At 42.7% G+C, this 16,770-nt stretch overlaps 1 protein-coding gene across 2 annotated transcripts in view; it reads right to left on the bottom strand.

Annotated features, from left to right (window-relative positions):
* Gabrb3 (gamma-aminobutyric acid type A receptor beta3 subunit) overlaps nucleotides 1–12,877 on the bottom strand; it is a 239,435-nt gene extending 226,558 nt beyond the window's left edge. The window contains exons 1-3 of one of the 2 annotated variants that reach the window (XM_021197353.1): nucleotides 12,747–12,877; nucleotides 11,821–11,912; nucleotides 11,556–11,623 (exon numbers count right to left, since the gene is read on the bottom strand). In XM_021197353.1, coding sequence (XP_021053012.1) covers nucleotides 11,556–11,623; nucleotides 11,821–11,912; nucleotides 12,747–12,826 — 240 coding nt within the window. In that variant the 5' untranslated portion in view covers nucleotides 12,827–12,877. Of the gene's footprint in view, nucleotides 1–11,555; nucleotides 11,624–11,820; nucleotides 11,913–12,037; nucleotides 12,229–12,746 lie in introns of those variants that run through there. The other variant, XM_021197343.2, reaches the window with a different exon arrangement.
* Nucleotides 12,878–16,770: the final 3,893 nt, after the last annotated feature.

Below are 16,770 nucleotides of genomic sequence, written 5' to 3'. Positions count from 1 at the left end.
ACAATAGTACATTTGATAAACAGCAAGCCTATGTGCTCCTCTCCTTGATTTTCATTTGTAAATTCCATGCAAAAATTTATGAAATTAAGAAAACACCACAAAATAATAAAAAGGAAACATTAAATATGTTGATTCTTAATTCTGAATATGGACAATTTTGATAACCCGCAATTTAGCTATCTTAGAATAAAAACAGAAGGATGTTTTGACTATAGGAGACACATACACAGTCCACTTGAAGATGTACAACAAAGCTGGGTGCCTATTCCTTGTTGCCAAGGCAATGTGGCTCATAGTCCTGCCTCCAATATCTCTCCATCAAAAACAGCTAGGTCTAAAAAGGCATAAACCCTTCTCTTGCTAAGTTGCTTCTTCTCAGGTATTTGTTCACAGCAATAAGAAAAGTAACAAAAAAGCCATAAAGGAAGGATTTGTCCAAGTTCTCACAAAACACTCTGTGACCTAAATGTTCCGACAGCTAACTTTTTCCACAGCAGAAGTGTTCTTGCAAATTAAACCTCCAATGGCCTCTATGGGTTAACTTCCTTAGGATGTGGTGAAAATTATCCATGCAATTAAACTTTCATTTTATAAGGTGAATTTTCAAGTGTGGGCATGCAGTTATCAATCATAAAATAAACTCATGCAATATGATATAATGGTAAGTAAGGCAAACCATAGGAAAAAGATAGTTGCACAGATAGATGCTGAATAGATAAACAGAGATAGGCAGATAAATGCCACAAAATAGACATAGGTATGAAGATAGATAGATGCTGGATAAATAGATAACAGGTAGAAAGATAGATGCTGGATATATAACAGATAGTAAGATAGATAGATAGATAGATAGATAGATAGATAGATAGATAGATAGATAGATAGATAGATAGATAGATAGATAGATAGATAGATATGCAGATGAGTGTTCTCTTTCCAAAACAAGAATCCTGAGAGAAAGGGGAAGGGAGGGAGGATATTACCTCTATACAAATACACACGAGTATGTGTGAAGATCAGAGGTTGACACAAAATGACTCCCTTTACTTCTCTCAACTTTAGCTCCGCAAACAGCCTCCTCTGGAACTCAGAGCTCAACAATTAGCTAGGCTAGCTGTCAACTGAGTCAGTGATCGATGGCCAGAGGGAACTTCCTGTCTCCAATGCCCCTCCTCTCTCGTTTTTTTGTTTTTTTTTTTGTCCTCACCAGCTCTGGTGTTACAGATGTATGCAAGCATTTCTGGCTTTTACATGAGTGCTAGGGTGAGAATGCAGCCTTGTGCTTGCACAGCCAGTTCCTTACTTATAGAGTCATCCCCCACCACGAATCCACCTCATTTCTTATGTGTGTATGTGTGTATATGAGTATGTGCAGTGAGGTTGGGATGTGCATGCATATGAGTGGGAGGGTGGGGGTATGGTGTCTACATGTGAGTGTGACTGTAAGAACATATTGTGCACGTGCAGATGCCATGAAGTAGGTATCTTCTGCTACTGGCCTTGCCCTGAGACAGGGCCTCTCAGTGACCTGGAAGCTTTTTGTTTCAGCTAGGTTGGTTGCCAGTGAGCTCTCAGGATCCATCTGTCTCCACTCCTAAGGACCAGGTACCAGGCCTGTGCAGTGGATTACAGGTACGTTCACTTGGGTGCTGAGGACTTACAGACCCTCAGGTTTACAGAGCAAGTGCTCCTCCTACCCAGTAAGGCTATTCCACAGGCTCCAGCCTTAAGCCAGTTTTCAGTTTGCTTCCAAGTAGCAAAAACCAAAAGCAATTACAGTTGAAATGTTTGACTCACTGCATTTCTGGATCTACTTTGATTTACTCGCCCACTCACACCAGGTTTTGGTAACTCCTGAGCCATACACATGCTCCCCCAAGGGACTTTCTAGCTAAATCAAACAATATTACACGCCTATGGCAGTACTATGGCTTGTGGAAAAGTCTAGAAGTATATCTGTGCTCTGAGCTAATACCACTGACTCTTCATGAACATGAACATGTATACGAAACTTACAGAACTACACAAAAGTGGTTACCTAGTAGAGGCAGGAGGTTTGTTTGTTTTAAATTTTTCTCTCAGGAACATGTTTCAAATTGCTAGAGAGTTTTATCCAGATAGAATTTTATTTTATGCAAAGATAACATAAATTGTAATTTGGAGTCTTAGACCATAACAGAACACCTGAGCCTTGGTAAGTTATACAGAAAATGCATTTGTTTCCTACTATTGGAGAAGGCTAGGAAGTCTAAGGTCAAGACATCTGCAAAAGTCTTCTTGCTATGTCATTCCACAGAGGGCAGAAGGGGTCAAACTCACCCTTTTATGAGAAATCCAGTACCCCGGTATTTATATTGATCACTGCTTAAAGGTGTCACATTTCAACACTATTGCACTGGGTACTAAGTTCACACACACTTGCACTTTGGGGATACTTGCAAACAGAGCATGTACTACAATGAGCTCGTTGGAAAAACATAAATGTCAGAAAGTGTGGGTATGAAATGTAACATGTTCAATCACAGAAGGGGGCTTTCCTATAGGATGCAACATTGAAGTCGACCTGTCTCCCTCCATAATGTCATTGTCAACTCATTGTCAACCCCAATGATGTATCTCCAGGGTTCTATTACTTCTCTCCAGAAAGCAGACTAAGCCAGCAGCCACAGGAAGCCATATTTTGTTCTCAGCACTAGTCTGTTAGACTAGGGCTACAGCTCAGCACAGAGCATTTGCCTTTTATGTCATGGGGCCTGTGTTCTATCCTCAGCACCTCTATTACACCAGTAATAATGTGTGGTTGGCCCAAAAGCCTAGTGAGCCTTTTATTTTTCAATACATTCATCCTCTCCACCTTACAAGTTGTTCCCCTAGCACTCTGAAGGAAAAACAGGGGCTTAAAATTAACAACCTTCCCCTGGGCATGAAAGTCTGTTACTGGGAAATAAAATGCTGCTTTGTTTTGTTTCTAATTGACCTATGGGAAACAATACTTAGGTTTGTGTACAGAAAATATCACCTATAACCATCAATGATAACAAATGAATTCCTTTTATGTAAAAGCTTTGCAAAATGCATAGCCCCTGAATCACAACAGGAAAAATATTTATTTTTGTATTAGCAGCAAGAATGACAGTTGCATACAAACACACACTAACACATACACACACACACACACACACACACACACACATATTTGTGTTTGACAACTATGTAGAAAGTATTTGTAAATTTAAGTATTTGTTAATCATTTCAACATCACATTTTCTTTCAAAATTTAATTTCTGAGTAAGAAGTAGATGGGGAAAAACGTGTAATGATATAATCAATGGAATCTATAGCCTCTTTCAAAATAAATAAAGAAGCACAAATTAGGGCTTGTAAATGGGTGTAGTTTTATTCACATCTTAATTTTATTCTTATTCATCTGAATGTGAGAATCACTCATGCTGAAGCTTTGTTTACAGTGTGGCTGGGTGGTGCTTAAGCTTCCTGGCAAAATGCAGTTAGTGATGGATTGGTTCTACGTCATGACACAGTCTTCGAGAAAACTACGAATAAGGCAAATCTCCACCCAGCCTCAGAATGCAAAGCTCTGCTCTGGTTCAAATTGATGGTACAGCAAATCTCTAAGAGACTGGACCTATCTTTTTCCTTCCACGTTTTGAAGACTGATAATTATTTTAATGGCTAACATAAATGGTCCTAAAAGTACACAGCCCCTAAAAATCATCGAGCAACTGAAAGCTACCTCATCTCTGGGTAGCACTCCCAGGACGGACGGGTAAGCGTGGCCCAAGGAGTCTCTATAAAAATCATGATCTCAGCTCCTCAACTGCCTGGAAAGGCTCGTGTGCTTTCTAAGCAGAGACAAAATTCTGTGTCAAAACACAGGGATTGGTTTAGAATTATCCACACCAACCCTGACACAGGCTGAATTTTGTGGGGTGAGTACCAGCTTTTACTCTTCTTTCTGCTTTGAAATCAGCATAAAAGCTTCCCAGTGACAGAGGTAGCAGCTACAGAAGATTTTATTTGTAGCTTATGGAGTACAAATATACACATTCTGACTGAAATATGTCTCCTCAAGTAAAAAATTGCACACATATTTGTCTGTAAGATTCTTCACAGGTACCCAAGTTTTAAGTCATAAAAGTATCTTCTTGAAAATGTTTATACCTATTCATTCAATTATATACACATTTAGCTGTTTGTTCTCGTTCATGCCTTTTCTTTTTTTTTAAAGCAAATATCTAATAGGCACCTCTCAAGTATCAAGCAAAAAACAAGTACCACTCACAGTACTCGCAGTACTCAGACACAGTCCTGCCTCATAGGATCTAATGGAGAATCAACGGGGAAAACTATACAAGTGAGACAACCAAATAAGGTCTAAAACTGTGACAATGTCAGAAAGAATATGGTATCTTAGCAAAGTAGGAGGGGAGAATGCATCTTAGGGTGACAATCCTACTGACCCCTGCACAGAGCATGGGTGTCACTCTCTAGTAAGGTGAGCTGGGGAAAGCCATTGAACAAGCACTGGTCCCAGCCTTGCTGCTCAGTACATCTGTGCTGGTTTGCCCTGAAAACACTTCCTTATCTGAACTTTTAATACTTTGTCAGGGTGACTGGCACTTTTGAAAGGCAATGTGATGTAATATTTGAAGAATGCAAAATAAGTAAATAGCAAAACTGCACAATGATGTGACTCTTTTGTACTTCAAAAGATTTCATCTGTTCCATGTGCTTCAGTTACCTCAGAATACAGTGACCGGTGCACATTATAAAACATAGACGATCCACGTGACAAAAGGGAGAGGCTCTATTTCCTATGCTGCCACATTGACCAGATTTTGGTAAATGACAAATACTGGATCCAAATAACTTGACATGTGAAAATAACAAAATCTACAATCTGACTTAAAATTTATTTTTTTTTTCTTTTCTTAGAGTCACATACACTGAAACCCATGTTTTTTTGGTTTTGTTTTTGTTTTTTTCTTAGCTCCTGCATGCAGTCACTTGAAGGGACTACCCTCCCTCCTTATGTCTGTGCCATTCCTCCTTTAAACAATTACCAACTTTGACAAGGAGTACAGGCAGCAGCCGCTACTTATCCAACTGGCTTTCATTTCCTGTCATCTAAGGAAACATGAGCATAGGGTTTGCTTTGGAAGGCTGAAGACAGAAACTTGTCATAATTTTCAACAAACTGAATCCCAGTTAATTTCCTTCCAGATACAATTGTTTGTTAAATGTGCATCAGTCAAAATTAAATTACATGCCAGGCACCAGAAGCAACCCTGAGAAGGCTCAAGAAGAAAGCCATTCAGAACAAGAAAGAGAGGGAAAGATCCACTATTTTTAAAAGAAGCTCTAACAATACAAGCTTTCCACGCTCCCTAGAGAGAAAGAGGGGAAGCATCCGCCTAGAGCTCCCTATACCATCCATGCTAATATTAAACACAAGCCTCTCTTCATAAAGAGGGTTATGTAAGGGGCTGCTGTAATCTATGTCCTCAGTTCATTTATGCTTTCTTGTAAGTGCCTGGCATTGATGTACTCTTATGACTTAGGCATGAAACACACTGGCAGTGAAAAGTATTGTTCTCAATGAACACCCACCCAGACCTCTGTGCACAGCAGCCTAGAATCAAACAGGGACACACTCTGTGGACCTTCCTGAGAATGTCTTCCTGGGCAAGCAGCTTTCCAACCCCCAACTGGGTCATCGAAACATTCTTACCCTGGCTGAGTCATACCCAGCTTTCTTCTGCACTGAGCACACTAGCACATTCCCCACCTTTGAACTGTTTGTAGCAATTCTTTTACAGCTCTGAATGTGATCTACGCCTTTAGTAAAAGAACAAGGGGACAGACGGCTCCCTGATATGGAGAGCACAAGTATTTTGACTACAGTTTTCTTTGCAGGACCCTCCATGATCCAGTGTTGGCATTCATCTGTGCACTGGAAGCTTAGGGTCAGTGAGTCACCTGAGACCAGAGTTCATAGAGTTAGGAGTGAAACCATAGCTGCTAGGCCTAGATTCTTTCTAAGCACCCTTAAAAAATCTTCTGGGATTTATCCTCCTGCCAGCAAACCAGCAGAGTGCAAGATTATACTCGGTAGGTACTCAATCAGCAATCATCAACAGCAATGCTACTCTGAAGTCAGAGAAAGGATGTTAGACAATTCCCCAAACCCTTTATTCTAGCTTACTCTAGCCTGAATAGCTCTGCTCTTTCTTCTCTCATCTGGGGAAAAAAAAAAAGCCAAGAAAATGAACTAATAGTATAGAAAATGTGTATGGTGCACCTGAGAATGTGTGTGAACATAATGTATGAACATTTGTATATGAACATGTATGAATGTGTGAACATCAGGTGTTCCTCATAATGAACATTAGCATATGCCCTTATGCTGTTTTGTATAAGTATCTGGAGCTAACCATTGTATCACTGAAGTTCTGTTACCCTATGTTGTTTTGTAACATGAATGACAATGTTTCTATTTAATAGTTGAGAGGCTCCAAACAGCTTCCTGAAATGTGCTTAAACTGTGTGTGTTCTTCTGCATTATACTGTTTATACACCTAAATACATACAAGTAGATTTATGAAGGGAAAATGCAACATGTGACATATTAATACAAGAGAACTAGTTTTTGTCAACTTGAGGAAAACTAGGGTGATCTGGGAAGAAGGGATCTTAATCCAGAAAATGTCTCCATGGAATTGGCCTTTAGACAAGACTGTGGTACATTTTATTGGTTAATGGTTGATCAGAGAGGATCCGAATCACTATAGGGAGGTGGTTCTATTTGTCTAGGAAGGCCATAAAAGCCATGGGGAGCAAGACATAAGTAGCATTTCTCCATGCCTTCTACAACAGCTCCTGTCTTTAGTTTCCTGCCTTCAGTTTCTTATCTGACTTCTTTCAGGGACAGAGTGTAACCTAGGAGTTGTAAGTTGACTTTGGTCATGTGTTCTCCTTAAGTTGACTTTGGTCACGTGTTTTACCATAGTAATAGAGTCCCAAACTAACACAGTACCTATGGATGCTGCCTAGCTACAGTAAGGACAAGGCATAGGGATGATAGCTCATAGGTGTGTGAAACCAGAGAAGAAAAACATGATCCTGTATCCACATTTTCATTAGGATTGAATTAATTTTAAAAGAATAACAGAGACCTGGTTAAATCATAGAAGTAGTATTAGAACTTCTACAGTTCAGATCCTATGTTCCCAGTACTTCATAGTGAAAAAGAAGGAATGAGGTTTGTACAATAAACTAATAAATTAACACACATTTTAATATAAGTCTCATTTAAAATACTCTAAATACACTTTACTTTTTTAGCAGTAACTTACACTTCCTATATTTCAACCATTTACTCATCTGTCCACCTATGTAGTCTATATGCTTCCTACACAAAGACCACTCTTAAGCACCAAAACCACAACACAGACGTGATAATTTTCAGTACTTAGTGTTCTCATATGTATACAATCTCTCAAAAATCCATATGCCAAATCTCAATAATTATATTACAGTGTCTAATTTTAAGGATACTTGAAGTGTTAAAGCGAGTGTATGAGAAACAAAACAAGTGATAGCAAAGAAAATGATGTCGCCTTCTCACTGTCAGGAATCAAGAAAAGAAAAACAGGAAGACAATAGTAAATAAATAAAAAGGAGTATCTCTCCTCCAGTAACCATATATAAAGTTGTGGCAAAAATCAATCCTATGTATTAAAGTAACCAAATGCACTCCTAATTACTTGCACAAAACACCAAAAAGAGAGATCAGATAACACATCCACACACATAATTTGTATAATTGTTTGTCTGAGATCTTTGGGGGGCATCATCGACACATCTTCCAGCAGGAATACAGACAGTGCTTTACACTTGTTTAAGAAGAAAAATCACAGTATTGCCACTGTGCAGCAATGGTTCCCAAAACTCATAAACAAACACCTTTTCATCTCTCCGGCATAGCGACATATGTGATTCTATACAACATAATTCAGAGTATGTGGATACTTTCTTATTTCATGAAATGTATGTTTTCAGAACTATGTCTATGAAAATGCAGAGGCAGCTCAGTGTCATGGTGCTTATCTAACAGGCATTCCCAGCACTGCAAACAAATGCTTGTGTGTGCGTGTGTGTGTGTGTGTGTGTGTGTGTGTGCACGCGTGTGTGTATGCATATGTATATGTGTGTATCTATATATAGGACTGTGTTTAAGTGTGTATACTTATATATGTGTGTATGTATGTTTCTGTCTATGTGTGTGTGTATGTGCATACATTATATGGGTGAGTACTTCAGGAATATTTACAAGAAATATATGATTTTTCAAGATAATTTATCACAATAGTTTTAATTCTGCCATCCTTTACTCCTCAATTTTGCTCTTCTATCAAAATTTAAATTGTTACCAAAATATTCTCTTTAAAGCACATCTCAAATCTTGTCAGCTTACACGCTTCTATTTTCCACAAATTACCTTGTGAAATCTCGGGCATGATGTAAAAGGGCCTAGGCAGCTTATGTGTCTTCTGGTTTTTAAGTTGCACTTCTCTGGTTATAAGCACAACACTGATCCAGCTCATGCAGCTGTATGTGCCTTTGCCATTTGCTTCCCCGACCCAGAACATCCTCTACTGGTGGCACCAGCCAGTATCCCCTGACCCAGAACATCCTCTACTGGTGGTACCAGCCAATATCCCCTGACCCAGAACATCCTCTACTGGTGGNTATCCCCTGACCCAGAACATCCTCTACTGGTGGTACCAGCCAATATCCCCTGACCCAGAACATCCTCTACTGGTGGCAACAGCCAGTATCCCCTGACCCAGAACATCCTCTACTGGTGATTTCAACCAGTCTCCATGCCCATCCAGGTTAATTCTAATTTCTTTCATGAAGCTTTCCACATCAGAAACATTTCTCTCCACCTTCTCCCCCTCCTCTGTTGTCTTTTTCTCTCTCCCCATCCCTCTCTCTATCCTGCATGTCAGTCATCTGCTCTACTGGTGCTTACCACGTCCTAGTTTTTGAGTGCCATGTTACTTCCAATAGTTATAACATTCTTAAAACAAGGCTACTAATTATTTAGTGATTGTTTCTCTACTCATAATTTACAGTATTTGGTTGTGTGCCTCAGTCAAGGAAGCGCTTAACTGAATTAATTACTCCCCCCGCCCCCCCCAAAAAAAATGTCTGCATGAAGGCCGAAGCCTTAAATTCACATATTCTCTGCAGTTTCCTGTCAACGGTGACTGTTAAAATAATAACCACATTTGATGTTCTTTTGATAATTGGTCATGTGTCATAACTCTATGTACATGTGTGTTGTATAGTACAATGTTGACTAATCTGCTTCTGTAGGAAAAAAAGACATTTTTCCTGGCTGCCAATCATGTCTGTCCAAAAACCTTTGGTCCCCAATGCTACTAAGCTCTAATTTGTATTCAAAATAAAGTTATATCTCCAGAGCCAGAAAGACTACTCCCATGAGAAGCAAAAAGAGGAGGCCTTTGAGAATATGCTGTGGTTATGCTGTGTGCAGTTGCTGTTCTACACTTGATAGCTGTTCTATATTGAAACTTATATCTTCAGTTCATCTATCAATAAGTCTAAAGGCAGAATACCTCCCCTCATGGACTATGAACAAAGACAAACAAGTGATATGCTAATATGCATCAACCATCAGCACAAAACCACAACAGCTGGACAATGAAGCCATAAAATGTGCAAAGGTCTACACTATCACTCGCCCCTCGTTCTTCCAATCTGTCAATACTGCGTGTTCTTAAAGCGCCATTCAGTACATTTGGCTTCCATTTCACATACACTGATGTTTGACATAGAGATGCACTAAATATACCTGGAATTAGTTTTCTCAAGTCATCTTGTAATTCCCCACTCAAATTGTTCCAACAGTGGATCATAAATGAATGAAATTGCGCCCACTAGACCATAAAACACACCTTTTGGACAAAAGTATATTGTAAAGCTACAAATAAGTTCAATGTGCACAATGCTTATTTTTAGTGTGCACTAAAGTCATGTCCCTCCTGTGTTGCTATGTTTCATGTTGCACTACCTGGATACACAGACTTCCTGAGTGCTATATTTTGGAAGAAAAGAAGAGTTTAAAAATAAGAAAAAAAACAAACGAACAAACCCTCTTGCTTCTTTTCTTTTTTTTTTAAGGTTCTGGAGACTAGTACTGTTTATCAAAGTCAGGACTTGGTGAGTGTTAGGTAAGGGTATGCTCTATTCCTGAGAAGTCCAGCCCCTCATGCTGCAATTAATTCTTTTTAGAAAATTATGAAAATAAGTTTGGTGGAATATGTTTTTCCTATAAACCTCAAAATTTATTTATTTAAACATAAATCTTATAACGCTTAAAGAAAATTATCCTCATTTATTTGTACAAATTATAGCTCTATAATTTATAGAAAAGTTTCTCAAAATATCGTGCACAAAACACCTGTTTTAAAATAACTTGAGCTACTGTCCTTAAGTGTGAATACCCCAGGACTCCACTCTAGCTCATCTCTGTCAGAACTCCTTGGACTGAAGCACTGGAGAGTATGAGTTGAGAGCAAGTTTGCCCATGTGATTCCAATGTACAACATCATGTTAATAAGAAAAACATACCAACTCATATTCTCAGCATTGTTTGACCAAAAGAAAAGTTGCCAAATGATTGCTCTAGAAAAATGTTGCCTCCAAACACCCATTCTTAGAATTTCTATAGTTGCACTTAACAGAAAAATCAAACCTGTTTCCTAATGTCAAGGTGTCACTTAGCTACTTATTTTCTGGCGCATTAAGGGGGGAGGGGGAGCACCGTCTCCGCCTGTGGGGCTACTGACCTCCTCTTTCCACATGTCAGAATACTGACTCTTGTCAGCACATACATAAACCCTGACACTGGAATGCCAACCTTCCAGAGCCTGGGCAAGGCCTCCCTCCAGAGCGCGGGTCAGGGATCCGTCAGCACCTAGGACAGCGCCCGGCGGAGGAAGCCTGGCCTCAGAACAGAGGCTGAGGCTGGGACACCCACCAAAGAAGCCTCTAGAGACACAGACTACAACCACTTGCTCTTCTCTCGTGCGATCCGCAGCTCTTTCCAAATGACAACAAAGGAAATCCTAAGTACCTTTCACCTGGGGATGCAAGCCGCCCCCACACCCAGTCTCTCTTCACAGTGCTCAGCGCCTGTTGCTAAGGGAAAGGAGAAGGCACTCTGGAAGCCTCGCGACCAGGTGACAGCCCTTCTGAAATGCCTGGGTGCATCGGGTAGCGCTGAGGACCAGGACTCTGGGCCAGTCTAGGACCCCGCGACAGGCCCGGCTCCCACGAGCGTGCAGGGAACAGGGCGGGCAGGAGCCCAACGCCAGAGAGAGCGGCTTCCCCTGCGGGCCAGGAAGCCCAGGCCGGTTCGGGCCTCCAGCCCAACAGGGGAGATTTGTATGGGCCCAGGCGGCCGGGTAGGGCCTGGGACAGCTTGGGGAAGCGCAGGCACTCACCATGTTGACTTCAGAAACCATGTCGATGCTGGCGATGTCGATGTTCATCCCCACGCAGACTGGGGGACCTGCGGGAAGCGCAGCACACCGTGATCAGCCAGGCTCCAGCAGGGGGTACGGGTGGCTCTGAGGATGGGGGGTTCGCAAAGGACCACCCACCCCACCCCGCTGCAGCTCCGCGGAGGCCGCCCCCGCCTCCCTCTCCACCCAGACCGCCAACACGGTAGATCGCGCTTCCCGCAGCGGTCGCGCGCATCCCACTTACCCCCGAAGTCGGGTCTCAGGCGAATGTCGTAGCCTTTCAACAGCTTGTCGACCGTCTCCTTCACAAAGGACATGTTCCCGGGGTCGTTTACGCTGAAGGAGGGGCACATGGCACAGAGAACAGGGTCAGGCAGCGGCTCACCCGCCAGCGCCCGGCGCGCACACAGCGCGCCAGCCCGCGCCCGGCCCGCTTCCCGTCAACCCACCAGCGACCCTACCTCTGGGCGCAGCAAACCACCGCCACCAGCACCGGGGCCGAGAAGATGCCGAAAAGCCTTCCTCCCGCAAAGCCCCACATCCCTTCGCCGCGCCCCGGCACGGGGGAGGGGGCGCCCCGCCGCCGTCGCGACCCGCAGCCGGGGCTGCTGCTGCTGCTGCTGCCGCCACCGCCGCCGCGCTGGCCCGGAGCGGAGGAGGCGGAGGGGGAGGGGGAGGAGAGCAGGGGGGAGGAGCGGGCCGGGAGGGAGGAGCCCTGGCGCGGGAGCGCTGAGCGGGCGGAGGCGGGGGCGGAGCCGGACAAGAAGAGCACCCGCCCCCTAAGGGTCCGCGGTCGCTCCGGGGCTCCGGCGCCCTCCCAAGCCAAGGCAGCCGCCGCACCGGACTCCTGGGAAAGGGCTTGCGTACGGCCGCAGGTCCGCGCTGGACACTGCGGGAGAGGGCCACGACTGCGTGGCGCCTTGCAGGGCGGGGGATGGGACACGGAGCCAAGTCCTCAGAGCTTGCAACGGCCGGGCGAAAGACGGGGCCCGGAGTTCAACGCACCGGCACCGGAGACATAGGAAGTGCTCCACATCCCTCGCCCTATCCCACCCTCCACCTTCAACCCCGCCCTGCTCAGCGGGAGAACCAGTGGGCAGCGCACCGAGCCTTGGCGCTCTGCCTGGTCCGGATCCAAGCTGCAGAGCTCTGAGGTAGCCTCATCCTCACCTGCTGGGCTCAGATCCTCGGATCCCCAGGGTCCAGGAAAGCCAGATTGGCAGCAGCAGGGCCTGGAGCCCGGAGCACATGGCGCTGCTCCTCCAGCCTAACCTGAGTGGGAACTGCTCCACTCTACCGTCACTGAGCTAGGAACCAACGGCAACGTGGGGATCCCCGCCTCCCCCTACCCCGCCCCTACCCCCACCCGCGGGCTTTCCCGCCTGACCCATCTTCCAGCCCTTTGCATGGCGGCAAGATTATTTATTTATCAAATATGACTATGAAAAGCAGTCTCTTTAAGCTGTGCCTCTCCTGCAAAACCAAGTGAGGGCTGAATCCTTCCTGCTCACATAAACGCATAATTCATAATGAACCGCAAAGAGAAATCTTGTGGAAAAACTGCAATTCAAGCCACACTTAAGAGACCCTAGCTTGTCGTTACAAAGATGAGAAATAATGTGCCTTTTCTGGTGCAGACCAGAAGCATCCACCCTTATTTTAAGGTAAATATCTTTGTTTTCTTTGTGACAGGACTCCATCATTTAGTGGTCATTAGAAAACTGCTGGAATATTGGTCGAAAACAAGCACCAGTTGGTACACACTCTGATTTTATATCGCCACTGTTCACTCGCTGGTGCACATCCCACCTGTACATCACTAGAGTACACACACTGGTGCTTGCCCCACCCCGTGTGTCACTATTGTACACCCAAGGAGTGTCTACTCTCCTGTGGGCTCGGGTTGCCTGTTTTTCTATAGTTAAACCATGAATCAAACAGGGAGCCCCACAGATCAAGTCTGTTTCTAATTTCTTTAGTTCAGGCGTCCAGGATGTGGTGACTGCATAGTAATACATGACTATTTTCCAGTATTGACTCGGGTTTTTTTTCCTCCTATATCTTTTTTTTTCTGTTACCAGATTAATGTAGGTAAATATCTAAATCCAGACTTTTATTCTCAAGCTGGCATTTTTTGTGTGCATTAATTTTAAATATCTCTGCTTTTCTAAAAATCAGCAGTTTTATTTTTAGAACTGTGGATGTGACTGCATTACCTGGAAGGTTCAGAGATAAATATAGCTCCCTAATTATTTTCTGGAAAAGTCTATTCATAAGTGTTTTGTATTCTGTGTCCTGATAGTGTGCACTAGAACTGCCTGCAAAGTGGCACCTTCATCAAGACACACATTTTTGATTAGCCAGTCTCCTGTTTGCATGCACTAACTTTAGGGATTTATCCTGCTGGGAATCATCACTATGAAAAATAAATAATGATCAGAAGAGCACATGTGAACCAGCCAACGCCATTGCAGGGCCTTTTCTTCCTCCCTGCTGGTTTATATGTTCTACAGTTGGCAGAAAAGCATTACTGGTCAGCTGTGGTCCACAGCTTCCATCTCTTTCTGGGGTTCACAGCCTTATAAATCACCAGCTGTTACTCTAGCACCTAACTCTTTGGCAGCTCTGATCAACCTTAGATGGGAGCAGGCTGTCAGTTTCCTATCTTGCTCATGTTCACAACTAATGAGGAAAGAGGACAAAACACTTCCTGCTCAAAATCCAGCAAGTCAGTGGTCCTAGGATGGTTCTTCGGACAACAGAAAGAAGAGGCCAATATATACACTTCTTATTGCCTCTTAAGGAGAGTGGCTCAGTCTCTCACAGCAGATCCTATGAGCTATACCTCCCAGCTCCTCAGGCACAACTTCACCTGTGTGCTGGCAAATCCTCCTGTTCTCCCTTTCCAGGTCTCAATCCCTTTTCCTCCCACTCCTGCTTCATTGCTGCTGCACAACTTAATACCGAAGTACCATTTAAAATTTGCCTGGGGATATGTTTTCTGGAAACCTGGGCTAATCTTGGAACCACCTGGTAAGTCATTAAAAATAACACTTAAAATAAATCACCTTAAAATAGGAAAAACTTTAAAAGAATACACTCATGTAACCACTGCAATTCAAGTTACATGGGCCAAGGATGTGCCCACCCTCTTGGTCATTGCAGTAACTTCCTTCTGTTCTGGGCCTACTTTATAAGGTATGCCAAAAGGCTGGATGAACACTGAGCACTGTAGACCATGTCCTCCTCCCTTGCTGAAGTTCCTAAAACCAAGAATTTGTCACACCTGGATTAACTGGGTGATGGTGTGTTGCCAGTTCAGGAGAAACTGAGCCAATGTGCCATGAGAATTGGTCACTTTTCTAAGTAGTATATTATAAATCATTTAGGAAACAAAATGGGGAGCATCAGACTATGTACAAAGGACTGTGGGAGGCTTCAAAGAGCACAAGCCGGAAGTAAGGAAACCAAATCAATTCACCTTTACTAATAAATCACTTCCTTGCACTATAGCTTATTTTCTTGTTTCTGAGTTGGAACAATGCTCATTCATGACAAAATAAATTGTTTCTTATTATTGTGTATTAATTGTACAAAACAGTGAGTTCCATGTTGGCATCATGTGACTTTTATTTAATCAAGACCTTTAAGACAATAGGACTTTAGGAGTACACACTGAGTAAATGTTCATGACAAGAAGGAGGCAAATAGCAGTTTGTTCACAGCTAAGCAGCTTGAAGCAGGCTAGGATTCCTTGCTATCTAGATCCTCAGGTGGAGGGTTGGCAGTAGGTCACCCTAAACAGGAAGCAGTCAGTGAATTGATAGGGAGGACCTTATAGCAGAGTTCTTGTAAGTAAGCGTCTGGTAAGTAATCTGAAAATGGTTGAAGCCTGAGCTTATCCTCCCCCCACCCCACCCCACCCCACTCTGATTTTCTGCCTCACCATATTGTGTCTCTGTTCTTCTGCCCCAGTCACCCACGATGCTACTTGGCACTAGGTCCTCTATCTTTGAAACTATGAAACTGTTATCTAATCTCTCTCTCTCTCTCTCTCTCTCTCTCTCTCTCTCTCTCTCTCTCTCTCTCTCTCTCTCTCTCTCTCTCTCTCTCTCTCTCTCTCTCTCTCTCTCTCTCTCTCTCTCTCTCTCTCTCTCTCACTCACTCACTCACTCATTTTGTATAGTTAGCTGTAGTTACAGATGTTCTTTGAGGCACAAAGAAGGAATAGAAGCAGATAACTGCATCATATTTCCCTTCCTAGTCTGTTTATCTTTGCTTTGGATGGTCCAATCACCTTTCAACAAACCATGCTTTATGTATAGCTGTCCATTACTCATTTTCAAAGGTACTGAGAGGGGGCTAGAGTAAGGAAAGAATGCAAGCAAGTTACATGATGTACATGTATGAAATGTATACATATGAAAATGAAAAGTTACTGGCCTTTTTCAAAGTCCTTCCTACATCTATTGACAAGGTCATATAATTTGTCACCAATCTATTAATAAGAGTGGAGTTTTAAATTGGCCTGGTATTGCTGTATCAAGACCTATCTATTTTTTAAGTCCATTATGACTTATTTATATAGCATTGGGGGTTCTAAGCTTCAATGTATATGCATTTCAGTTGTTAATTTTCTTCATGGATTTGTCCTTTGTTAATATGCAGAGATTTTTACTACATCTGATTACACTGATTTGTAGTGACGTTGTCAGATTATAAATGTTATTCAAGCTTGCTTGGACATCTATTGGCTTCATAAATGCTCTTCCATCCTTTCATGTTCAGCTTGTGTCTTGCCAATTGAGGCAAATTTCTTAAGGACAAAAGATAGTTGGATCTCAACTTTTAAAGGTAATCATCTGGTCTGTGTTCTTAAATTGTAGAGTGAAGTGAAGGCCATTTAAATTTAGGGTTATTGAGGGCTTTGCTGATTCTTGCAATTTTCTGACTGATTGGATTATTATTTGGTATTTTCTTTCTTCATATGTATAAGAGGTTTTGCTGGTTTATTGTGTTGGACATGATGAATTCTTTCTTCACTTCCCTTTGTTCTTCTGTTGCTCACAAGAAATTTATTCTTTGCTGCTTCCCTTGGTTGACTTTCATTTTGTGATTCCCTTAAATATCTTGTGCAAGGCTGGCTTAGGAGTTATGTGTTGCTTCAGTTTACTCTTGAAGTGTCCTATTCCTG

The sequence above is a fragment of the Mus pahari genome, chromosome 1 (assembly GCF_900095145.1).
Source record: "Mus pahari chromosome 1, PAHARI_EIJ_v1.1, whole genome shotgun sequence".
Classification (NCBI taxonomy): domain Eukaryota; kingdom Metazoa; phylum Chordata; class Mammalia; order Rodentia; family Muridae; genus Mus; species Mus pahari.
Note: the sequence above shows the minus strand (reverse complement) of the source record. Positions and strands in the feature narration are given on the sequence as shown.